Source organism: Oncorhynchus mykiss, chromosome 2 (assembly GCF_057628025.1).
Source record: "Oncorhynchus mykiss isolate SJ-2025 chromosome 2, ASM5762802v1, whole genome shotgun sequence".
NCBI classification, from domain to species: domain Eukaryota; kingdom Metazoa; phylum Chordata; class Actinopteri; order Salmoniformes; family Salmonidae; genus Oncorhynchus; species Oncorhynchus mykiss.
Genome location: NC_143023.1, coordinates 67,053,170 through 67,079,945, shown reverse-complemented (window position 1 = coordinate 67,079,945; position 26,776 = coordinate 67,053,170). Strand labels below are relative to the sequence as shown.

Below are 26,776 nucleotides of genomic sequence, written 5' to 3'. Positions count from 1 at the left end.
AAGACCCTGGTGAGGACGACGAGCATTCGGATGAACTTCCCTAAAACGGTTGCTGACAGTTGTTCAGAAATGATTAGGTTGTGCAATCTCACAGTTTCATTAGCTGTCCAGATGGCTGGTCTCCGACGATCCTGCAGGTGAAGAAGCCAGATGTGGAGGTCGTGGGCTGGCGTGGTTACATGTGGTTTGCGGTTGTGAGGCCAGTTGGACATACTGCCCAATTCTCTAAAACGACGTTGGAGGCAGCTTATGGTAGAGACATGTACTTTCAATTATCTCACAACAGCTGGCTCAGTGGTGACTGTTTAATTGTCTGGAGAGAGAAGCTGTTTTTTAGTCTCTTGGACCCAGCTTTGATAAACCTGCACTGTCTCCCACCTTCTAAATGGTGGTAGGGTGAACAGGAAGTGGCTCGGGTAGCTGAGGTCCTCTGATCTTGGCCTTCCTGTGACACCGGGTGCTGTAGATGTCCTGGAGGTCCATAACACCCTCTGGAGAGGAACCAATGGGGTGATCGAGGGGGTGGGAAGGGATGATAGAACCAATGGGACGCTCAGAGGAGGCCTTCCTGCAAGATTGCCCACATTCAGGAATGCCCCAGATTGCTGGCTACAGTTGCACACTATTGCCCTTTCCCACTAGAATGAATGATATGCATCTTCTAGTGATCTATTGATAGGACAGGTGCCTGTCGGTCACAAAGTGAGCGAAGACAGGGAAACACGGCTGTTTTGACAGTCTGCTGTTGGTCTCCCCACTAAGTAACTGGTTGTGCGTGTTGTGTGCGCTGTGGTTGCAGTCTAATTTCAACATGGGGGAGAGAGCATGAATTTGCACATCTCATATGGGGTAAGGATGAGTCGAAATCCCCCAGTTACTGACCCGACAGGTCCAAGAGGCTTCTAAACATCTTCTACCCCAAAGCCATAACATCTAATCAAATGGCTACACAGACTACTTGCATTTCCCCCCTTCTTCCACGCTGCTGCTACTCTGTTATCTATGCATAGTCACTATAATAACTCTACCTACATGTAGATATTACCTCAATTACCTCGACAAACCAGTGTACCAGCACCGGTACCCCCCTGTATATAGCCTCGCTATATAATTATTTGTTACCTTTTTTTTAACACCTCATTGCCTTTAATTGTTTAACTTCGGCCAAACGTTTTGGGTAGCCTTCCACAAGCTTCCCACAATAAGTTGGGTGAATTTTGGCCCATTCCTCCTGACAGAGCTTGTGTAACTGAGTCAGGTTTATAGGCCTCCTTGCTCGCACATGCTTTTTCAGTTCTGCATACAAATGTTCTATGGGATTGAGGTCAGGGCTTTGTGATGGCCACTCCAATACCTTAACTTTGTTGTCCTTAAGCCATTTTGCCACAACTTTGGAAGTATGCTTGGGGTCATTGTCCATTTGTAAGACACATTTGAGAACAAGCTTCAACTTCCTGACTGATGTCTTGAGATGTTGCTTCAATATATCCACATAATTTTCCCTACTCATGATGCCACCATGTGCAGTTGCAAACCGTATTTTTATGGCGGTTTTGGAGCAGTGGCGTCTTCCTTGCTGAGCGGCCTTTCAGGTTATGTCGATATAGGACTTGTTTTTCTGTGTATATTGATACTTTTGTACCTGTTTCCTCCAGCATCTTCACAAGGTCCTTTGCTGTTGTCCTGGGATTGATTAGCACTTTTCCCACCAAAGTACGTTAATCTCTAGGAGACAGAACGCGTCTCCTTCCTGAGCGGTATGATGGCTGTGTGGTCCCATGGTGTTTATACTTGCGTACTATTGTTTGTATATGAACATGGTACCTTCAGGCGTTTGGAAATTGCTCCCAAGGATGAACCAGTCTTGTGGAGGTCTATACATATTTGTTTGAGGTCTTGGCTGATTTCTTTTGATTTTCACATGATGTCAAGCAAAGAGGCACTGAGTTTGAAGGTAGGCCTTGAAATACATCCACAGGTACACCTCCAATTGAAACAAATTATGTCAATTAGCCTATCAGAAGCTTCTAAAGCCATTACATCATTTTCTGGAATTCTCCAAGCTGTTTAAAGGCACAGTCAACTTAGTGTATGTAAACTTCTGACCCACTGGAATTTTGATACAGTCACATATAAGTGAACTAATCTGTCTGTAAACAATTGTTGGAAATTTTACTTGTGTCATGCACAAAGTAGATGTCCTAACCGACTTGCCAAAACTATAGTTTGTTAACAAGAAATGTGTGGAGTGGTTGAAAAACAAGTTTTAATGACTCCAACCTAAGAGTATGTAAACTTCCGACTTCAACTGTATGTATGCATGTATATCATATATATGGGGCAAATCAGCAATTAGGATTTGTTATCTGTAATAGTTATGATAAATTAAGTATTGTTGCGATCTCTTGGCATATAGATAAATACAGTGCAAAAATGTAAAATGCCCATCCCTAGTTTCAACTAAGGATTGAGGCTTTAAACTATGGGTTGGGACCCAGCATGTGATAGGTGGGTCACGAGTTTTGAGAATACATCTATAAATCACACATCATTTCCTTTTCATTTAAGTCATTGGAGGACTATTTGAGTCATGGGAGAATAGTCCATTTGTAATTTGGGTCTCAAGCCGAAATAGTTTAAGAACCCCTGGTCTAGTGCAGAGTTTCCCAAACTCGGTCATTTCCCCCCGGTTCAAGTATTTGGTTTTTGCCTGAGCACTACACAGCGGGTTTAAATAACCAAGGCTTGATGATGAGTTGGTTATTAGAATCCGCTGTGTATTGCTAGGGAAAAAAACTAAACGTGCACGGGGGGGTCCAGGACCGAATTTGGGAACCCCTGGTCTAGAGGACTTGCTACCTGTAATAAAGGACATGCTACTCACTTGGGGGGCATGTTGGTATCGATGGGGGACCTGGGGGGACCTTTAGGCTGCTTGTCCTCCCCCTCCTTCTTCTCCCGAGGTTCACGTGGAGGCCGCTCCCTGACGGGCCTCTCCTTCTCATCACGCTTCATGCGATCCCTCTCCCACTCCTCCTTTCTGCGCATTCTCTCCTTCTCTCGCTCCCTCTCTCTTTCCCTTTCACGTTCTCTCTGCCGGCGTTCTCGCTCGCGGTGGTCCCGCTCACGGTCACGATGGCGCTCTCGCGGGTCCCGCTCACGTTCACGCTCCTAACATTCATACAGGTGGGTTTGTAAACACACTGCCATAGACCTCCAGCCAGGCTCAACCTGCTTCACGCTTCAACGGCGCATTCAAGATTCTCTTTAACCAAAAGACTTACAAGTAAAATGCAAATCCGACAAAGTTAATATCGATTGTGCATTTGTGTTTAAAGTTGTGTAGTCCTTGGGTGGTGGATGTCGCTCTGAGTGTACTTACACTGTAGTGGTAGGGCAGAGGGGTCTCTGTGTACTGCACTCTGAAGTTCTCATACTGTCCCCCTCTCCAGAAGGCCTCCATCTCATAGTCATAGTATGGATCAGCATAAGGGTCATTACTGAAATTACATCACAAACGAGGACAAATCGTACAATAGAGATAAATAGCTGTGCAGCTATATACACCATCTATATAATTTAGGGTTCATTTTATTTGTATATTTGAACAAACCCATAATTAGACATGTGAATCATAAGGCCTAGTGGAGTGGGCTGATCATTATAACTGACCAGCTGGATTCTCACAGCAGAGCAGGAGCTGATAATCAAGCAGGGAAACGTAGAGATAAGAGATGCATGAAAAGAGGACGTTACTACTGCCCCCTACATTGTACTTACGGATAGACTGGGTCTCTGAACTCCAAGTCACTACGGGGGAAGAAAAGGCCAAAAACAGTTTAAACAGAGACGTAGTCTAAAACAATTCTTGAAAACATCCACCATGGCAAGATATTTTCTCTCTTTTGAACCATAGCTCCTGAGCTTACCCCGGGTCTCTGATTTCTCTGGTGATGCGGTAGCTGCGTTCCCTAAAGAAATCATTCTCCTTGTCAAAGTCTCGCTCATCCTCTCCAATGGTCACGTTAAAGCGCTTCTCCTCAAAGTCTGGCTCCTGCTCTTTGCGTATGGTAGCTTTTTTCAACACCTAGGGGAATAGGGCAATTTTTACACAAGGAAAGTCTGGGATTTCACCATAACCTGCTGACTGAACAAACCCAGAGAGGCTAAACACACATGCACACTTGTATTATTATAAAGACGCTTCACGAGCCAAATGTAGCAGGGTGACCCTCTCAGAAAAATGTCAATTAAAAAAATCAACATACTCAATATCAGCTGGTGCTGAAAAGTAACCTGTACAGAAGAGGAGTACATATATGCTTGTAAGAGCTGAGAGGGTGTTGTACCTCTTTGGCATGTCTCAGACCCCTCTCCCAGGCACTCTCCACAGGAGGCTCCACTGGAGGAGGGGGTGGAGGGAGCTCCTCAACAGCAGGTCCACCCTGAGACAGGGAAACAGATGTAAACACAATACATTTACCCAATGCAGAAACACACACACACTCTTCAGGTCCAAATACAGCAGGCCAGAGGTGGTGCATACCCAGGGGTTGCTTCCGGGAATGAGAGGGTGGGGTGCTCCAGGTGGTGCCCCGTTGGGAGAGAAGGGGTCTGGCTTGGAGATGAGAGAGTAGTTGCCCTTGTCGTTGACCCCTGGATGGATGAACCTACAATTCATACTCCATGTGCAGTTACCTGGAAAAGAAAAACAGAGCTGTATCATTTTGAAAACAGACACATGGGAATTGGAAAAAGCATATTTTCATTGAATTAAAATACTTTGAAGTAAATGGTGTTTGGGTGTAAGTTGCCATCCATCATCGCTGTATGTGGCTTAGCTCCTAATAATATTCCATTACCACATTATCTTCATTTAAGTTATGAAGTACAATGCTTCCCCCTGCTGTCTGAAACAAGTGTCTTCAATATCACTGCTTCAAAAGGACCGTTACATTGAAGAAGAGAAACGCTACACAGGCCACAGAAGCAGAACATCAGTGAAGCAACAACACGCAAGACTTGTGTTGCTGATCAAGTGGTTCACGTTTTTACCTTCGGTTTAACCTTCATGATACGTCTCTGGTGTAGAATGGAATGCTCAAGTTGCACACGCAATGTTTGCACAGTGTAGTTTCAGGTGACAGGTGTTGTACACGTGAGTGGTGCACAGGAGAGTACGTTGAGGTACCTTTCATGAAGAACCTGCAGACGGGCCTGGGTCTGACCTTCCTGTCCATGGGGTCCTTCACCTCTCCCTCCTCCAGGTCATCATCCTGCACAAATGGAACAGCTAAATATCAACTCACTTCCCCATGTGCATCCGTGAAGTAACCTTATGACTCTAGGTCAGTGGGACAGGGTGCAAGGCAGGTTATTTGTATTGCCACATGGTTCTGACTCGGGCTATGGCGGTCATTAAATGTTGTCAGATGGTAACTGTCATGCAAACGACTGCTGATCTCACTGTAATTTGCCTTTAAATTAACACGTTCAGCATCTTCAGGCCTTCACACATACAAGCCGCTGATGGGCGCCTTTGGAAAGTCTTCCCTTTAAAAAGTCCATCATTTTTTGCAACTTTAGCTGTGACTAATACAAACCTTAGAATGTCTTAGAAATCAAAACATATAAGGGCTGCATGATGCGAGTATATTTATGTTTTGAGAAAGTCACAAAAAAAGCTTGTGCTCTGTTCCTTGCCTCAGGCTGCACACGCTGTTCTCTCATCAAGTGATCACATTCGCACCCATCAGATTATTCTCAATATAATCTTGTCTTTAATAATATGTGGAATTAGTTTCGATTTAAAATGGGCCATTATCAAATGTGCAGAACTGGGGCAAGGGAAAAAAGACGTTATCCGTATGCACTCGAATAGCGACTGGAGGCTGCTTTTTACCATAGCTCCTTTTTTCATCGTGCCGGGTAGGCGACTCTGGTTTTACAGCGGAGCAATGTGCTGAATATTAGCAGCTGAGAAATAAATATAGTTGCAGTAGAAAGCTGGAATCCTCTTTTAAGTGGCAATCATCAAAACTCTGTGTTCCACACAGGATTGTATCAGTGGAGGCTGCTGAGGGGAGGACGGCTCATAATAATGGCTGGAACGGAGCAAATGGAATGGCATCAAACACCTGGAAACTATGAGTTTGATATATTTGACACCGTTCCACTGATTCAGCTCCAGTCATTACCACGAACCCGTCCTCCCCAATTAAGGTGCCACCAGCCTCCTGTGGATTGCATATAGAAATGTTTGGGCTGTTTGAGGAGCTGGTGATATTCTACCCAAACTATGTCAAGGGGTCTCCAACCCTCTTCCTGCAGCTACACAGTGCTTCGTTTGGGAAAGCAACCACGTGAAATCTGTTCAGGAACACCGATAGTAACATGTTTACACAATGAAACATATTTATCTCTATGCGCTCACAAAAAGGAATGAACGAGAACGAGAGAGGAGATGGAAACACATGGTGGTGAGGCTAATCAAATACTAATTCGCTGTAATTGTAGGCTAACCAGCCTACTCTGTAGCCACCCTGCACAATCAATGAACCAACAGCATCACCAAGGCCTGAAGGTTCTCTCCCAGACTCATGGATAGTAATGTTGGAGCGTAGCATAAGGTAAACCGTCCATCCAGTATGTATAATAATTCAGTCCACACTCAAAGGCAAATACTAGAATTAGTTTAGTTTTGGATTATAGGCTAGACCAATTACGTACCAAAGAATATGTGGTAGGCTATTAGGCTATGTATTGTATAACGGCACAATGATTACATTAATTCAGACTTTTTTCCCAGGCGTGATCATAGATAGGCGTATGCATAAGCTCTAATATGCCTATAGGCGTACTACATGCCACGTCAATTGCTTTTAATGAATCATCCCCTTAGAAAGTGCTGTCCATTTCCTTGTTTGGCTTTAAAACAAGATCCACAACGAACACGTTTTTCACTTAGTTTCAACCTGTTTTTGAACTTCTTTTTTCAAGTTGATCGATCACAGTGAGTTTTAAAAGCACAATACTGTTTTGATGATGAGTGTTTGATGTGATTTTCCAGTGTATTTGCGTTGATGTCAGAGTGGTTAGAGCAGGGTTCCGCAAATTCGGTCCTCGGGACCCCAAGGGGTGCACGTTTTGGTTTTTGCCCAAACACTACCCAGCTGATTCAAATAATCAACTAATCCTCAAGCTTTGATCATTTGAATCAGTTGTGTAGTGTTTGGGCAAAAAAGTCAATTCCAGAGGACAGAGTTTGGGAAACGCTGGATTAGAGGGACAATAGTGCACTGCGTATCAAGTCATTAGCGGCCTGACGGTCGATAGCGGCTTGACGGTCGTTAGCGAGTTGTGTAGTCCCAACGCATCAGTGCCATTCATGTACAGAGTGCATAGGAGATTACCGTGACTCAACGGTCACGTGGAATTTGACTGTGGTCAATACACATACATGCCTGTTGGTGTGACCGTAATATGGTCACTGCAACAGCCCCAGTTCTGACTTTGCAGTTCTGTACTTGATCTGTTCTCCTGTTTTGCTTCCCTCCCATATCTCAGTGTGAGTAGTCCTGCATACTCAAAGAAATCAGTTTCTTGATTAAAAGTATAATGCAGATTGAAGAGAGCATATAAATCACATTACTTACATCTATTTCTCCCTCATCAATCTCTCCGTCATCCTCGTCCTTTTTGTCACGAAAGGAATCTCTCCTTCCTCTGTCCTGAGCCCTGGACTCTTCAGGCTTCTTAGGTGGACCGTCTTTCGGGGATGGAGGAAGGATTGGTATCTTCTCTTTCTTTTTGACGCTCTTGTCCTCTTTCTCATCCCCTTCTCTGGGTCCTTTCTCCACCTCGTCATCTTCTTCAGGCGCTAGAACATTGGGCTCCTCAGGAACCTCCTCGTCATAGTCCAGCTCATGCTCATCAAGCTCTCTGGACACAGACGACAACTCCTCCTTCATCTGATTCACCACCACCCTCCTCCTCCTCAGTCTCTCTTCCTCCTCTTCATCATCTACTTCTGCTGTCTCCACCGCCAGCTTCACAGACGGTTCCCCACTCTCATCTTCCTTCTCATGGCTGGACATCTCCTCAGCTAAGGGGGATGACCTCTCCTGCTCTGGCTCAGAATCAGGGGACTTAGGAGTTTGGCTGATCCGGTCCTCCTCCTCATCTGATTGGCTTTCCTGTCGCTCCTGTCCCATCATCACCATCCCCACTGACTCCTCCTGCTCCTGTTCTAGAATAGTATGCCTATCCCTTCCACCTTCCCCATCAGCTTCATCATCCTCTGGGTCAGAGATACGCTCCTGAACTACCCCCCCATCTTCGTCATCATCCAGCTCAGAGTCCCCACCTTCACCACCCTCTTCATCTAAACCACCGTTGTCTTCATCATTCAGCAGCTCAGTGTCAGAGAGCAGCCTGTCCTCCTCCTCCTCGGGGGATGCCAGGAACTCACTGTCAGAAATTCCCCTCTCTTCCTCTGGGGATTGGGGTGATTGGTTGGGGCTTTCAGGAGACTGGGTGGGACTCTCAGGGGTGTCCATTGGAGAATGATCCACTAAAACAGAAGAAATAATTTACTAATAGAATTGTCTGTCAATAAAATAGATACACTTGGCAATGTTAATACACAAAGACAATGTCTCTAGGCAATATACAGATAACTGCCAAAATAAACTGAAAGCGTGAACCACTGCATTTAACCACACCAAGGTGACTGGGAAAATGGTTGAGTACAAACAGTCATGCCCTTCGTAAGGCAATCAAGTGGAGTCGCAATTCAACGGCTCAGATACGAGACATTTGTGGCAAGGACTCCAGACAATCACAGATTATAAAGGGAAACCAGCCACGTCGTGGACACCAACGTCTTTCTCCCAGACAACCTAAACACCTTCTTTGCCTGCTTCGAGGAAAACACAGTGACGCCAACACGGGCCATCAACGCTCCCGTGGACTGTGAGCTCTCGTTCTCCGTGGCCGACATTAGTAAAACATTTACGCGTGTTAACCCTCGCAAGGCTGCCGGCTCAGACGGCATCCCTAGCCGCGTCAGAGCATGCGCAGACCAGCTGGCTGGAGTGTTTACGGACATATTCAATCCCTATCCAAGTCTGTTGTCTGCACTTGCTTTAAGATGTTCCCAAGAACGCAAATAACTGAATTAAATTACTATCGCTCCGTAGCACTCACTTCTGTCACCATGAAGTGCTTTGAGAGGCTAGTTAAGGATCATATCACCTCCACCTTACCACACCCTAGACCCACTGGAATTTGCATACCGCCCCAACAGATCCACAGATAACGCAATCATCATCACACTGCACCCAGCCCTCTCCCATCTGGACAAGCGGAATACCTATGTAAGAATGCTGTTCATAGACTACAGCTCAGCCTTCAACACCATGTTACCCTAACAAACTCATCATCAAGCTTGGGGCCCTGGGTCTCAACCACACCCTGTACAACTGGGCCCTGTACTTCCTGACAGGCCACCAAGTGAAGGTAGGAAACAACATCTCCACTCCACTAATCTTCACCACAGGGTCCGCACAAGGGTGTGTGCTCAGCTCCCTCCTGTACTCCCTGTTCACCCATGACTGCGTGGCCATGCACGCCTCCAACTCAATCATCAAGTTTGCAGACAATAATAGTGGTATGCCTGATTACCAACGATGACGAGACAGCCTACAGGGAGATGGTGAGGGCCCTGGCAGAGTGGTGCCAGGAAAATAACCTCTTCCTCAACGTCAACAAAACAAAGGAGCTGATCATGGATTTCAGGAGAGAGAAGAGGGAGCATGCCCCCAACCACATCGATGAGCCGAAGTGGATGAATTGAAAAGCTTTAAGTTCCTCGACATACACGTCACTGACAATCTGAAATGGTCCACCCAAACAGACAGTGTGGGTAAAGAAGGCACAACAGCACCTCATCAACCTCAGGAGGCTGAATAAATTCAGCATGGCCCCTAAAACCATCCAACTTTTACAGATGCGCCATTGAGGACATTCTGTCGGGCTTGATCACATGGTCTGCACAACGCATCACCGGGGGAACATTGCTCTCCAGGACATCTACAGCACCCGGTGTCAAAGGAAGTCCAAGAAGATCATCAAGGACTTGAGCCACCCGAGCCACAGCCTGTTTACCTCAGTACCATGCAGAAGGCCAGTACAGGTGCATCAAAGCTGGGATCGAGAGGATGAAAAACAACTAAATCTCAAGGCCATCGGACTGTTAAATAGTCACCACTAGCCAGCCTCCACTCAGTACCCTGCCCTGATCTTTAGTCACTGTCACTAGCCAGCCTCCACTCAGTACCATGCCCTGAACTTTAGTCACTGTCATTAGCCAGCTAGCACCCAGTTACTCTACCATGCACCTTAGAGGCTGCTGCCCTATGTACATCGTAATGGAATACTGGTCACTTTAATAATGTTTACACACTGTTTTACCCACTTCATAAGTATGTACTGTATTCTATTCAAGGCCTATCCTATACAGTGCATATTCAGACCTCTGACTTTTCCCATTTTGTTACCTTATGGCCTTATTCTAAAATGGATTAAATCTTTCCCCCCTCATCAATCTACACACAATACCCCATAATAACAAAGCAAAAATGGGTTTTTAGACATTTTGCTAAATTATTACAAATAAACTGAAATATCACATTTACATAAGCATTCAGACTCTTTACTCAGTACCATGTTGAAGCACCATTGGCAGCGATTACAGCATGGAGTCTTCTTGGGTATGACACAAGCTTGGCACACCTGTATTTGTGGAGTTTCTCCCATTCTTCTCTGCAGATCCTCTCAAGCTCTGTCAGGTTGGATGAGGAGAGTTGCTGCACAGCTATTTTCAGGTCTCTTCAGAAACGTTAGATTGGGTTCATGTCCAGGCTCTGTCTGGGCCACTCAGAGACTTGCCCCGAAGTCACTCCTGCATTGTCTAGGCTGTGTTCTTCGGGTTGTTGTCCTGTTGGAAGGTGAACCTTAGCCCCAGTCTGAGCACTCTGGAGCTTTAATTAACTCAATTCATATTTTCCTCGATCATGACTAGTTTCCCAGTCCCTGAAAAAGATCCTTAAAGCACGATGCTGCCACCACCATGCTTCACCATAGGGATGGTGACCGGTGTCCTCCAGATGTGATGCTTGGCATTCAGGCTAAAGAGTTGAATCTTGGTTTCATAAGACCAGAGGATCTGAGAGTCCTCTAGGTGCCTTTTTTCGCAAACTCTAAGCGGGCTGTCATGTAACGTTTACTGAGGAGTGGCATCTGTTTGGCCACTCTACCATAAAGGCCTGATTGGTGGAGTGCTACAGAGATGGTTGTCCTTCTGGTAGGTTCTCCCATCTCCACAGAGGAACTCTAGAGCTCTGTCAGAGTGACCATCGGGTGCTTGGTCACCTCCCTGAGCAAGGCCCTTCTCCCCCGGTTACTCAGTTTGGCCAGCTCTAGGAAGAGTCTTGGTGGTTCCAAACTTCTTCCGTTTAAGAATGATGGAGTCCACTGTGTTCTTGGGGACCTTCAATGCTGCAGACATTTTTTGCTACCCTTCCCCAGATCTGTGCCTCAATACAATCATGTCTCAGAGCTCTACAGACTATTCCTTCGACCTCGTGGCTTGGTTTTGCTCTGACATGCACTGTCAACCTGTATATAGACAGGTGTGTGCCTTTCCAAATCATGTCCAATGAATTGAAATACCCTGATGAAAACAGCTTGTTTGTCGAAACATTAGATATTAGGTTATTTAATTATTGCATCTGAGCTCCTAGGGTGTGCAGCTCTCCTTTTCTTTTTTAATTCATTGAATTCACCACAGTTGGCCGCCAATCAAGTTGTAGAAACATCTCAAGGACAGGATGCAACCCGAGTCTTATAGCAAAGGATCTGAATACTTATGTAAATAAATTAGCAAACATTTCTAATAACCTGTTTTCACTTTGTCATTGTGTGTATATTGATGATAATTTGTATTTATGTCAATCATTTTTGGAATAAGGCTGAAAGGTATCAAAATGTGGAAAAAGGGAAGGGGTCTGAATACATTCCCGAATGCACTGTAGAAATACTGCTGTACATATACCACTCTTCAGATATACTACATATTATATTCATATACTGTCCATAATGTCTATACTTCTTACCACACATACAGTTGAAGTCGGAAGTTTACATACACTTATGTTGGAGTCATTAAAACTTGTTTTTCAACGACTCCACACATTTCTTGTTAACAAACCAAAGTTTTGGCAAGTCGGTTAGGACATCTACTTTGTGTATGACAAGTCATTTTTCCAACAATTGTTTACATACAGATGATTTCACTTATAATTCCCTGTATCACAATTCCAGTGGGTTAGAAGTTTACATACACTAAGTTGACTGTGCCAATAAACAGCTTGGAAAATTCCAGAACATGATGTCATGGCTTTAGAAGCTTCTGACAGGCTAATTGACATCATTTGAGTCAATTGGAGGTGTACCCGTGGATGTATTTCAAGGCCTTCCTTCAAACTCATTGCATCTTTGCTTGACATCATGGGAAAATCAAAAGAAATCAGCCAAGACCTCAGAAAAAAAGTTTGAGACCTCCACAAGTCTGGTTCATCTTTGGGAGCAATTTTCAAATGCATGAAGGTACCATGTTCATCTGTACAAACAATAGTACGCAAGTATGAACACCATGGACTCACGCAGACATCATACTGCTCAGGAAGGAGATGCGTTCTGTCTCCTAGAGATTAACGTACTTTGGTGCGAAACGTGCTAATCAATCCCAGAACTGAAAAGGACCTTGTGAAGATGCTGGAGGAAGCAGGTACAAAAGTATATATATATATACACAGTAAAACAAGTCCTATATCGACATAACCTGAAAGGCCGCTCAGCAAGGAAGACGCCACTGCTCCAAAACCGCCATAAAGACAGACTACGGTTTGCAACTGCACATGGGGACAAAGATCGTACTTTTTGGAGAAATGTCCTCTGGTCTGATGAAACAAATATAGAACTGTTTGGCCATAATGACCATCGTTATGTTTGTAGGAAAAAGGTGAATGCTTGCAAGCCGAAGAACACTATCCCAACTGTGAAGCACAGGGGTGGCAGCATCATGTTGTCGGGGTGCTTTGCTGCAGGAGGGACTGGTGCACTTCACAAAATAGATGGCGTCATGAGGAAGGAAGATTATGTGGACATATTGAAGCAACATCTCAAGACATCAGTCAGGAAGTTAAAGCTTGGTCGCAAATGGGTCTTACAAATGGACAATGACCCCAAGCATACTTCCTAAGTCGTGGAAAATTGGCTCAAGGACAACAAAGGTAAGGTATTGGATATGCCATCACAAAGCCCTGACCTTAATCTCATAGAAAATGTGTGGGCAGAACTGACAAAGCGTGTGAGAGCGAGGAGGCCTACAAACCTGACTCGGTTACACCAGCTCTGTCAGGAGGAATGGGCCACAATTCACCCAACTTATTGTGGGAAGCTTGTGGAAGGCTACCCGAAACGTTTGGCCGAATTAATAAATTTAAAGGCAATGCTACCAAGTACTAATTGAGTGTATGTAAACTTCTGACCCACTGGGAATGTGATGAAAGAAATAAAACCTGAAATAAATCCTTCTCTCTACTATTCTTCTGACATTCTTACAATAAAGTGGTGATCCTAAATGACCTAAAACAGGGAATTTTTAATAGGATTAAATGTCAGGAATTGTGAAAAACTGAGTTTAAATGTAGTTGGCTAAAGTGTATGTAAACTTCCGACTTCAACTGTACATATACATAGTCCTGACTCCGACATTGCGCGTCCTAATACTTCTAAATTCCAATATTTTACATTAGTGTGTATCGTTAGATATTACTGCAACATTGGAGCTAGGATCACAAGCATTTTGATACACCTGCAATAACATCTGATAAATATACAGAGAAAAAAATATAAACGCAACATGTAAAGTGTTGGTCCCATGTTTCATGAGCTGAAATAAAAGATCACAGAAATGTTCCAAATTTCACTCCAATTTTGTGCACAAATTTGTTTACTCAGTTAGTGAGAATTTCTCCTTTTCCAAGATAATCCATCCACCTGACAGGTGTGGCATATCAAAAAGCTGATTAAACAGCACAATCATTACACAGGTGCACCTTGTGCCGGGGACAAGAAAAGGACGCTATAAAATGTGCAGTTGTCGTCACACAATACAATGCCAAAGATGTCTCAATTTGAGGGAGCGTGCAACTGGCATGTTGACTGCAGGAATGTCCATCAGTGCTTTTGCCAGAGAATAGAATGTTAATTTCTCAAACATAAAGCAACATAATTTTAGAGAATTTGGCAGTATGTCCAACCAGGCCTCAAAATCGCAGATCACGTGTAACCACACCAGCCCAGGACCTCCACATCCAGCTTCTTCACCTGTGGGATCAACTGAGACCAACCACCCGGACAGCTGATGAAACTAGGCGCAGCCATAGGTGGGCATAGGCCCACCGACTTGGGAGCTAGGCCCATATGTTTGTCAGTAGCTCCCAGGTTGGTGTGCCTATGCCCTCCCATGACTGCGCCCCTGCCCAGTTATGTGAAATCCATAGTTAAATTCAAATCAATTTATATAGCCCTTCTTACATCAGCTGATATCTCAAAGTGCTGTACAGAAACCCAGCCGTAAAAACCCCAAACAGCAAGCAATGCATGTGAAGAAGCACGGTGGCTAGGAAAAACTCCCTAGAAAGGCCAAAACCTAGGAAGAAACCTATAGGAACCAGGCTATGAGGAGTGGCCAGTCCTCCTCTGGCTGTGCCGGGTGGAGATTATAATAGAACATTGACTGGTTTCCTTATATGAACTCAGTAAAATCATTAATTGTTTCATGTTGGGTTTATATTTTTGTTCAGCATACAGTACCAGCCAAAATTTGACACAGCTACTCATTCAAGGGTTTTTATTTATTTATACTATTTTCTACATTGTAGAATAATAGTGAAGAAATAAACTATGAAATAACACATATGGAATCATGTAGTAACCAAAATGTATGTTATATTTGACATTCACCAAAGCAGCCACCCTTTGCCTTTATGACAGCTTTACACACTCCTGGCATTCTCTCAACAGGCTTCATGAGGTAGTCACCTGGAATGCATTTCAATTAACAGGTATGCCTTGTTAGAAGTTCATTTGTGGTATTTCTTTCCTTCTTAATGCATCTGAGCCAATCAGTTGGGGTGCTATTTGGTAAAAGACCAAGTCCATATTATGGCAACAGCTCAAATTAGCAAAGAGATACAATAGTCCATACTTATTTTAAGACATGAAGGTCAGTCAATATCAAAAATTAAGAACTTTAACAAGTTTCTTCTTTTTAAGAACTTAAGAAAGTTTCTTCAAGTGCAGTCACAAAAACCATCGAGAAATATGATGGAACTGGCTCATGAGGACTGCCACAGGAAATAAAGACCCAGAGTTACCTCTGCTGCAGATGGTAAGTTCATTAGAGTTACCAGCCTCAAGAATTGCAGCCCAAGTAAATGATTCACAAAGTTCAAGTAACAGACACTTTTCAACATCCACTGTTCACAGGAGACTGTGTGAATCAGGCCTTCATGGTCAAATTATAGCAAAGGAACCACTACTAAAGGACACCAATATTAAGAAGACTTGCTTGGTCCAAGAAACACGAGCAACAGACATTAGACCAGTGGTCTGATGAGTCCAAAGTTCCGATTTTTGCTTCCAACCACTGTGTCTTTGTGAAACGCAGAGCAGGTGAACTGGTGACCTTCACATGTGTGGTTCCCACCGTGATGCATGGAGGTGGTGTGATGGTGCTTTGCTGGTGACACTGTCAGTGATTTATTTTGAATTCAAGGCACACTGAACCAGCATGGCAACCACAGAATTCTGCAGTGATACACCATCCCATCTGGTTTGCACTTAGTGGGACTATCATTTGTTTTTACACCCCCAGGCAGTGTAAGGTCTATTGACCAAGGAGTGTGATGCATCTGATGACCTGGTCTCCACAATCACCCAACCTCAACCCAATTGAGATGGTTTGGGATGAGTTGGACAGCAGAGTGAAGGAAAAGTAGCCAACAAGTGCTCAGCATGTGGGTACTCATTCAAGACCGTTGGGAAAGCATTGCAGGTAAAGATGGTGGAGAGAATGCCAAGAGTGTGCAAAGCTGTCAAGGCAAAGGGTGGCTACTTTGAAGAATCAAAAATGTTTTGATTTGTCTTTTTTTGGTTACTACATGATTCCATGTGTTATGTCATAGTTTTTCTACAATGTAGTAAAAAATAAAATTCCTTAAATTAGTAGGTGTCAACTTGACTGGTACTGTATGTGACCAAGAAAATGTGATTTCATTTAAATCATCAACATAGTGTGTCTATCACTTTCTCGATGGAAGACGTCAAAACGCGAATTGTAGCTAGTAATCTGATTGCATATAGCCCCAAAGTTCGTAATAAGATACATGCATGTAGCGAGTGCATCCGCCATATCTCGAGAATAGTAATCTTCACGCAGGTCAATAAGTCTGTCAGAGATGATTACATATTGATATTTTATATCAAATCACATTTTATTGGGAAATTACCTAGCGAAGTAAGCGAACGTTAACTAGTTGTGTTTCAACTAGAGAAGGTGATCATAGCTGCCTTCAACACAATATTCTTATTAAAACTGGGGGACTCTGTGTTTTTAGTAGAACAATGGCGTAGCTAGATATAAGCAAATTAAGAGGCAACTTCAGCGCAGTAGGACGAAAAGATGTCTCGTTAGCTTACAACAACAATGCTAACGTTAGCTAGTTACCGGGTGAAGCAGGCCCGAAAACTGCGAGGGCTATACCAGACAAGAGGCTAACGTCTGATTTGTATTTAGAAGATGCCACAATGAGTTAAAAAATGTTTAACCAACCAATGCAACTGAAAAGCAACTTTATACACGCAAAATAGCACTTTCTGGTCTGCTATCGAAGCATGCTTGTCTGTTCAATTAACAATGCAACCCTCCCCCTACAAACACCAGTAACGTTAGCTACATAAACTTTAAATATTTTCAGTCACCTTTCCAACCTGAACCTCGTTGAAGACAGGCGGCGTTAAGAACAACCCCGTCTCTCTTCCTCTTTGTCTGAGGCTCTACAATAAATAATGGTATGGTTATTTATCTGCTATGCTGGAGGAAATAAAAAAAACCTACACGATACAGTGAGAGCGGCCATTGCAGTGACGTCATCAAAATACGACACTGTCAGTTTAAGTCATAAACGGGCAACGTTATTGTCCTTTGGCGCCACCGTGCGCTCAATATTAAACATTACTTCAATAACGTTAAAACAAAAAACACTCCGCAGTGATTTTTTTATTTGTAATTTATTTCACCTTTATTTAAAGCTAGTTGAGAACAAGTTCTCATTTACAACTGCGACCTGGCCAAGATAAAGCAAAGCAGTGCGACACAAACAACAACACAGAGTTACACATGGGATAAACAAACACAGTAATACAATAGAAAACGTCTATATACAAGTGAATGCAAATGAGGTAGGATAAGGGAGGTAAGGCAATAAATGCAAAGGAGTAATAAAAATAAGTAACAGTATGGGGGTGAGGTTGTTGGAGGGGATATTTACAGATGGGCTATGTACAGAGGCAGTAATCTGTAAACTGCTCTGACAGCTGGCGCTTAAAGTTAGTGAGGGAGATATGAGTCTCCAGCTTCAGTGATTTTTGCAATTCGTTCCAGTCATTGGCAGCAGAGAACTGGAAGGAAAGGCGCTGAACAGAGAAATTGGCTTTGGGGGTGAACAGTGAAATATACCTGCTGGAGCGCGTGCTACGGGTGGGTGCTGCTATGGTGACCAGTGAGCTGAGATAAGGCGGGGCTTTACCGAGCAAAGACTTATAGATGACCTGGAAACAGTGGGTTTGATGAGGAATATGAAGCGAGGGCCAGCCAACGAGAGCATACAGGTCGCAGTAGTGGGTACTATATGGGGCTTTGGTGACAAAACGGATGTCACTGTGATAGACCGCATCCAATTTGCTGAGTAGAGTGCTGGAGGCTATTTTGTAAATTACATTGCCTGTCACCAAGGGAGTACCCCAAGGCTCAATCCTAAGCCCCACAGTCTTCTCAATTTACATCACAACATAGCTCAGGCAGTAGGAAGCTCTCTTATCCATTTATATGCAGATGATACAGCTGGCAAACAAAGTAATAGTGTCCAACAAGCTTTCTCTACCCCTAACCTTGTTTTGAATACCTCCATAACAAAGGTCATGTGGTTTAACCTTGTTTTACGAGGATGGTGGTGTTAGAATTTATATATATATATTTTTTGATGTTCATATCATTATTTTATTTTTATTTTTATTTTTTACCCCTTTTTCTCCCCAATTTCGTGGTATCCAATTGTTGTAGTAGCTACTATCTTGTCTCATCGCTACAACTCCCGTACGGGCTCGGGAGAGACGAAGCACTGCGCCCAGCCCGCCACAGGAGTCGCTGGTGCGCGATGAGACAAGGACATCCCTGCCGACCAAGCCCTCCCTAACCCGGACGACGCTAGGCCAATTGTGCATCGCTCCACGGACCTCCCGGTCGCGGCCGGTTACGACAGAGCCTGGGCGCAAACCCAGGGACTCTGATGGCACAGCTGGCGCTGCAGTACAGCGCCCTTAACCACAGCGCCACCCGGGAGTCTGGTGTTAGATTTTTGACCTATTTGTTCATCTGGGTTATCTTTCTATATCCTATTTTCATATTTGGTTAAGTCTTTCCCTACCCTTAACCTTGTTCTGAACACCTCCAAAACAAAGGTCATGTGGTTTGGTAAGAAGAATGTGTTACAGGTGTTATTTCTACCTCTGAGGGTTTAGAGCTTGATGTAGTCACCTCATACAAGTACTTGGGAGTATGGCTAGACGGTGCACTGTCCTTCTCTCAGCACATATCAAAGCTGCAGGCTAAAGTTAAATCTAGACTTGGTTTCTTCTATCGTATTCACTCCTCTTTTAACCCAGCTGCCAAACTAACCCTGATTCAAATGACTGTCCTACCCAAGCTATAATTTTATCTTTATTTAACTAGGCAGGTCAGTTAAGAACAAATTCTTATTTTCAATGACAGCCTAGGAACAGTGGGTTAACTACCTTGTTCAGGGGCAGAACAATAGATTTTTACCTTGGGGAATTGATCTTGCAACCTTATGGTTACTAGTCCAACGCTCTAACCACTAGGCTACCCCTCGCACATTACGGAGACATAATTTACAGGTCGGCTCTCGAGCGGCTAGATGTTCTTTACCTTTCGGCCATCAGATTTGCCACCAATGCTCCTTATAGGACACATCACTGCACTCTATACTCCTCTGTAAACTGGTAATCTCTGTATACCCGTCGCAAGACCCAATGGTTGATGCTTATTTATAAAAGGCCTCACTCCCCCATGTCTGAGATATCTACTGCAGCCCTCATCCTCCACATACAACACTTGTTCTGCCAGTCACATTCTGTTAAAGGTCCCCAAAGCACACACATCCCTAGGTCACTCCTCTTTTCAATTCGCTGCAGCTAGAACGAGCTGCTACAAACACTCAAACTGGACAGTTTTATCTCAATATCTTCATTCAAAGGCTCAATCGTGGACACTCTTACTGACAGTTGTGGCTGCTTTGTGTGATGTATTGTTGCCTCTACCTTGCCCTTTGTGCTGTTGTCTGTGCCCAATATTTTTTATACCCTGTTTTGTGCTGCTACCATATTGTGTTGCTACCATATTGTTGTTATGTTGTGTTGCTACCATGCTGTGTTGTCATGTGTTGCTGCCTTGCTATGTTGTTGTCTGAAGTCTGTCTTTATGTAGTGTTGTGTTGTCTCTCTTGTTGTGATGTGTGTTTTGTCCTATTTATATATATATATTTTTTTAATCCCAGGCCCCGATCCCCGCAGGAGGCCTTTGCCTTTTGGTAGGCAATAAGAATTTGTTCTTAACTGACTTGCCTAGTTAAATAAAGGTCAAAATATATATAAACTCAGCAAAAAAATAAACTATTTTTCAGGACCCTGTCTTTCAAAGATAATTGCTAAAAATCCAAATAACTTCACAGATCTTCATTGCAAAAAATGTAAACACTGTTTCCAATGCTTGTTCAATGACACATAAACAATTAATGAACATGCACCTGTGTCGTTATGACACAAACAGCTTACAGACGGTAGACAATTATGGTCACAGTTATGAAAACTTAGGACACTAAAGAGGCCTTTTTACTGACTCTGAAAAACATCAAAAGAAAGATGCCCAGGGTCCCTGCTCATCTGCATGAACGTGCCTTAGGCATGCTGCAAGGAGGCATGAGGACTGCAGATGTGGCCAGGGCAATAAATTGCAATGCCCGTACTGTGAGACGCCAAAGACAGCGCTACAGGATGAACAGCTGATTATCCTCACAGTGGCCTGCACAGGATCGGTACATCTGAACATCACACCTGCGGGACAGGTACAGGATGGCTCCAACAACTGCCCGAAGTTACGCCAGGAATGCACAATCCCTCCATCAGTGCTCAGACTGTCCGCAATAGGCTGAGAGAGGCTGGACTGAGGGCTTGTAGGCCTGTTGTAGGCAGGTCCTGCAACAACGTCGCCTAAGGGCACAAACCTACCGTCGCTGGACCAGACAGGACTGGGAATAACCCCTGTCAGGGGTGATGGTGGGAATCGTGTTTATCGTCAAAGTGTGAGTGTTACACCGAGGCCTGTACTTTGGAGCAGGATCGATTTGGAAGTCTGTCATGGTCTGGGGCGGTGTGTCACAGCATCATCGGACAGAGCTTGTTGTCATTGCAGGCAATCTCAACGCTGTGCAGGCTGTGCAGGCTTTTCCTGCATGACAATGCCACCAGCCATAATGCTCGTTCCGTGCATGATTTACTGCAAGACAGAAATGTCAGTGTTCTGCAATGGCCAGCGAGGAGCCCGGATCTTAATTCCATTGAGCACGTCTGGGACCTGTTGGATGAGGGTGAGAGTAACATCTCACAGCACAAACTTGCAATTTTTTAAATTTATTTTACTAGGCAAGTCAGTTAAGAACAAATTCTTATTTTCAATGACGGCCTAGGAACAGTGTGTTCAGGGGCAGAACGACAGATCTGTACCTTGTCAGGTCGGGGGGTTTGAACTTGCAACCTTCCGGTTACTAGTCCAACGCTCTAACCACTAGGCTACCCTGCCGCCCCAATGCACTGCAGTACTTAATGCAGCTGGTGGCCACACCAGATACTGACTGTTACTTTTGATTTTGACCCCCCCCCCCCCCCCCCACCCTGCTTGTTCAGGGACACATTATTCCATTTCTGTTAGTCACATGTCTGTGGAACTTATTCAGTTTACATCTCAGTTGTGTAATCTTGTTATGTTCATAGAAATATTTACACATGTCAAGTTTGTTGAGAATAAACGCAGTTGACAGTGACAGGACGTTTCTTTTTTTGCTGAGTTTACATTTGAAGTAGGAAGTTTACATACACCTTAGAAAAATAAATTGAAACTCAGTTTTTCACAATTCCTGACATTTAATCCTTGTAAAAATCCCCTGTTTTAGGTCAGTTAGGATCACCACTTTATTTTAAGAATGTGAAATGTCAGAATAATAGTAGAGAAAATTGTTTATTTTAGCTTTTATTTCTTTCACCACATTCCCAGTTGGTCATAAGTTTACATACATTCACTTAGTATTTGGTAACATTGCCTTTAAATTGTTTAACTTGGGTCAATTGTTTCGGGTAGTCTTCCACAAGCTTCCCACAATAAATTGGGTGAATTTTGGCCCATTCCCCCTGACAGAGCTGGTGTAACTGAGTCAGGTTTGTAGGCCTCTTTGCTTGCACACACTTTTTCAGTTCTGCCCACAAATTTTATATGGGATTAAGGTCAGGGCTTTGTGATGGCCACTCCAATACCTTGACTTTGTTGTCCTTAAGCCATTTTGCCACAACTTTGGAAGTATGCTTGGGGTCATTGTCCATTTGTAAGACCCATTTGCAACCAAGCTTTAACTTCTTGACTGATGTCTTGAGATGTTGCTTCAATATAGCCCCATAATTTTATTTTCTTATGATGCCATCTATTTTGCACCAGTCCCTCCTGCAGCAAAGCACTCCCACAACATGATGCTGCCACCCCCGTACTTCACAGTTGGGATGGTGTTCTTCGGCTTGCAAGCTCCCCCCTTTTTCCTCCAAACATAACGATGGTCATTGTGGCCAAACAGTTATATTTTTGTTTCATCAGACCAGAGGACATTTCTCCAAAAAGTACGATCTTTGTCCCCATGTGAAGTTGCAAACCGTAGTCTTGCATTTTTATGGCGGTTTTTGAGCAGTGGCTTCTTCCTTGCTGAGTGACCTTTCAGGTTATGTCGATATAGGACTCGTTTTACTGTGGATATTGTTACTTTTGTACTTGTTTCCTCCAGCATCTTCACAATGTCCTTTGCTGTTGTTCTGGGATTGATTTTCACTTTTCGTACCAAAGTACATTCATATCTAGGAGACAGAACGCGTCTCCTTCCTGAGTGGTATGACGGCTGCGTGGTCCCATGGTGTTTATAACTGCATACTATTGTTTGTACAGATAACTGTGGTAACTTCAGGCGTTTGGAAATTGCTCCCAAGGATGAACCAGACTTGTGGAGGTCTCAAACTTTTCTTTCTGAGGTCTTGGCTGATTTCTTTAGATTTTCCCATGGTGTCAAGCAAAGAGGCAATGAGTTTGAAGGTAGGCCTTGAAATACATCCACAGGTACATCTCCAATTGACACAGATTTTTCCAAGCTGTTTAAAGGCACAGTCAACTTAGTATACGTAAACTTCTGACCCACTGGAATTGTGATACAGTAAATTATAAGTGAAATAATCTGTCTATTAAGAACTGTTGGAAAGATTAAAGGTGTCATGCACAAAGTAGATGTCCTACCAGACTTGCAAAAACTATAGTTTGTTAACAAGAAATTTGTGGAGTGGTTTAAAAACGTGTTTTAATGACTCCAACCTACGTGTATGTAAACTTCCGACTTCAACTGTATACAAATAAAATCCTACATTGGTGTCAGGAGATGATTGTGGACTACAGGAAAAGGAGGACTGAGCATGCCCAATTCTCATCGTCGGGGCTGTAGTGGAGCAGGTTGAGAACTTCAAGTTCCTTGGAGTCCACATCACCAACAAACTAACATGGTCCAAGCACCAAGACAGTCGTGAAGAGGGCACCTCAAAACCTATTCCCCCTCAGGAGACTGAAAATATTTGGCATGGGTCCTCAGATCCTGCACCATCGAGAGCATGTTGCATCACTGCCTGGTATGGCAACTACTTGGCCTACGACCGCAAGGCACTATAGAGGGTAGTGTGTACGGCCCAGTACATAGCTGGGGCCAAGCTTCAAGCCATCCAGGACCTCTATACCAGGCAGTGTCAGAGCACGGTGTCAGAGCAAGGCCCTAAAAATGGTCAAAGACTCCAGCCACCCTAGTCATTGACTGTTCTCTCTGCTACCACATGGCAAGCGGTACCGGAGTGCCAAGTCTATGTCCAAGAGGCTTCTAAACAGCTTCTACCACAAAGGCATAAGACTTCTGAACATCTAATCAAATGGCTACCCAGACCGTTTGCACTGCTCCCCCCTCCCTCTTTAACGCTGCTGCTACTGTTATTATCTATGCACTTTAATAACTCTACCTACATGTGTATATTACTTCAATTAAATCAAATCAAATCAAATGTATTTATATAGCCCTTCGTACATCAGCTGATATCTCAAAGTGCTGTACAGAACCCCAGCCTAAAACCCCAAACAGCAAGCAACGCAAGTGTAGAAGCACGGTGGCTCGGAAAAACTCCCTAGAAAGGCCAAAACCTAGGAAGAAACCTAGAGAGGAACCAGGCTACGGGGGTGGCCAGTCCTCTTCTGGCTGTGCCGGGTGGAGATTATAACAGAACATGGCCAAGATGTTCAAATGTTCATAAATGACCAGCATGGTCAAATAATAATAATCACAGGCAGAACAGTTGAAACTGGAGCAGCAGCATGGCCAGGTGGATTGGGGACAGCAAGGAGTCATCATGCCAGGTAGTCCTGAGGCATGGTCCTAGGGCTCAGGTCCTCCGAGAGAGAGAAAGAAAGAGAGAAAGAGAGAATTAGAGAGACCATACTTAAATTCACACAGGACACCGGATAAGACAGGAGAAGTACTCCAGATATAACAAACTGACCCTAGCCCCCTGACACATAAACTACTGCAGCATAAATACTGGAGGCTGAGACACTGTGGCCCCATCCGATGATACCCCCAGACAGGGCCAAACAGGAAGGATATAACCCCACCCACTTTACCAAAGCACAGCCCCCACACCACTAGAGGGATATCTTCAACCACCAACTTACCATCCTGAGACAAGGCCGAGTATAGCCCACAAAGATCTCTGCCACGGCACAACCCAAGGGGGGGTGCCAACCCAGACAGGAAGATCACATCAGTGACTCAACCCACTCAAGTGACGCACCCCTCCTAGGGACGGCATGAAAGAGCACCAGTGACTCAGCCCCTGTAATAGGGTTAGAGGCAGAGAATCCCAGTGGAAAGAGGGGAACCGGCCAGGCAGAGACAGCAAGGGCGATTCGTTGCTCCAGAGCCTTTCCGTTCACCTTCACACTCCTGGGCCAGACTACACTCAATCATATGACCCACTGAAGAGATGAGTCTTCAGTAAAGACTTAAAGGTTGAGACCGAGTTTGCGTCTCTCACATGGGTAGGCAGACCGTTACATAAAAATGGAGCTCTATAGGAGAAAGCCCTGCCTCCAGCTGTTTGCTTAGAAATTCTAGGGACAATTAGGAGGCCTGCGTCTTGTGACTCTAGCGTACTTGTAGGTATGTACGGCAGAACATACCAGAGAGATAGGTAGGAGCAAGACCATGTAATGCTTTGTAGGTTAGCAGTAAAACCTTGAAATCAGGCCTTGCCTTGACAGGAAGCCAGTGTAGGGAGGCTAGCACTGGAGTAATATGATCCATTTTTTGGTTCTAGTCAGGATTTTAGCAGCCGTATTTAGCACTAACTGAAGTTTATTTAGTGCTTTATCCGGGTAGCCGAAAAGTAGAGCATTGCAGTAGTCTAACCTAGAAGTAACAAAAGCATGGATTAATTTTTCTGCATTATTTTTGGACAGAAGGTTTCAGATTTTTGCAATGTTACATAGATGGAAAAAAGCTGTCCTTGAAACAGTCTTGATATGTTCGTCAAAAGAGAGATCAGGGTCCAGAGTAACGCCGAGGTCCTTCACAGTTTTATTTGAGACGACTGTACAACCATTAAGATTAATTGTCAGATTCAACAGAAGATTTCTTTGTTTCTTGGGACCTAGAACAAGCATCTCTGTTTTGTCCTGTGTCTGCAACACAGGCTTCTAGCGAGGGCAATTTTGCGGCTTCACCATGTTTCATTGAAATGTACAGCTGTGTGTCATCCGCATAGCAGAGAAAGTTAACATTATGTTTTCGAATGACATCCCCAAGAGGTAAAATATATAGTGAAAAAAATAGTGGTCCTAAAACGGAACCTTGAGGAACACCGAAATTTACAGTTGATTTGTCAGAGGACAAACCATTCACAGAGACAAACTGATATCTTTCCGACAGATAAGATCTAAACCAGGCCAGAACTTGTCCGTGTAGACCGAATTTGGGTTTCCAATCTCTCCAAAAGAATGTGGTGATCGATGGTATTAAAAGCAGCACTAAGATGCAAAGCCTCGGTCTGATGCCATTATAAGGTAATTTACTGTACCACCTTCACAAGTGCAGTCTCAGTGCTATGATGGGGTCTAAAATCAGACTGAAGCATTTCATATACATTGTTTGTCTTCAGGAAGGCAGTGAGTTGCTGCGCAACGTCCTTTTCTAACATTTTTGTGAGGAATGGAAGATTCGATTTAGGTCGATAGTTTTTTATATTTTCTGGTTCAAGGTTTGGCTTTTTCAAGAGAGGCTTTTTTACTGCCACTTTTAGTGAGTTTGGTACAGAGATAGAGAGTGGATAGAGAGCCGTTTATTATGTTCAACATAGGAGGGCCAAGCACAGGAAGCGGCTCTTTCAGTAGTTTAGTTGTAATAGGGTCCAATATGCAGCTTGAAGGTTTAGAGGCCATGATTAGTTTCATCATTGTGTCAAGAGATATAGTACTAAAACACTTGAGTGTCTCTCTTGATCCTAGGTCCTGGCAGAGTTGTGCAGACTCAGGACAACTGAGCTTAGAAGGAATAGGCAGATTTAAAGAGGAGTCCGTAATTTGCTTTCTAAAAATCATGAGCTTTTCCTCAAAGAAGTTCATTAATTTATTACTGCTGAAGTGAAAGCCATCCTCTCTTGGGGAATGCTGCTTTTTAGTTAGCTTTGCGACAGTATTAAAAAGGAATTTCGGATTGTTCTTATTTTCCTCAATTAAGTTGGAAAATAGGATGATCGAGCAGCAGTAAGGGCTCTTCGATACTGCACGGTACTATCTTTCCAAGCTAGTCGGAAGACTTCCAGTTTTGTATTGCGCCATTTCCGTTCCAATTTTCTGGAAGCTTGCTTAAGAGCTCTGGTATTTTCTGTATACCAGGGAGCTAGTTTCTTATGAGAAATGTTTTTAGTTTTTAGGGGTGCAACTGCATCTAGGGTA

At 43.9% G+C, this 26,776-nt stretch overlaps 1 protein-coding gene across 2 annotated transcripts in view; it reads right to left on the bottom strand.

Moving 5' to 3' along the window:
• The window catches only part of LOC110494462 (zinc finger CCCH domain-containing protein 18), a 40,668-nt gene extending 23,362 nt beyond the window's left edge, over positions 1-17,306 (bottom strand). For both annotated transcript variants that reach the window (XM_036953899.2, XM_090205733.1), the window contains exons 1-9: positions 17,113-17,306; positions 7,656-8,572; positions 5,192-5,276; positions 4,547-4,698; positions 4,350-4,445; positions 3,930-4,087; positions 3,781-3,810; positions 3,383-3,500; positions 2,885-3,171 (exon numbers count right to left, since the gene is read on the bottom strand). In XM_036953899.2, coding sequence (XP_036809794.1) covers positions 2,885-3,171; positions 3,383-3,500; positions 3,781-3,810; positions 3,930-4,087; positions 4,350-4,445; positions 4,547-4,698; positions 5,192-5,276; positions 7,656-8,558 — 1,829 coding nt within the window. In that variant the 5' untranslated portion in view covers positions 8,559-8,572; positions 17,113-17,306. The remainder of the gene's footprint in view (positions 1-2,884; positions 3,172-3,382; positions 3,501-3,780; positions 3,811-3,929; positions 4,088-4,349; positions 4,446-4,546; positions 4,699-5,191; positions 5,277-7,655; positions 8,573-17,112) is intronic.
• Between the last annotated feature and the right edge of the window lie 9,470 nt (positions 17,307-26,776).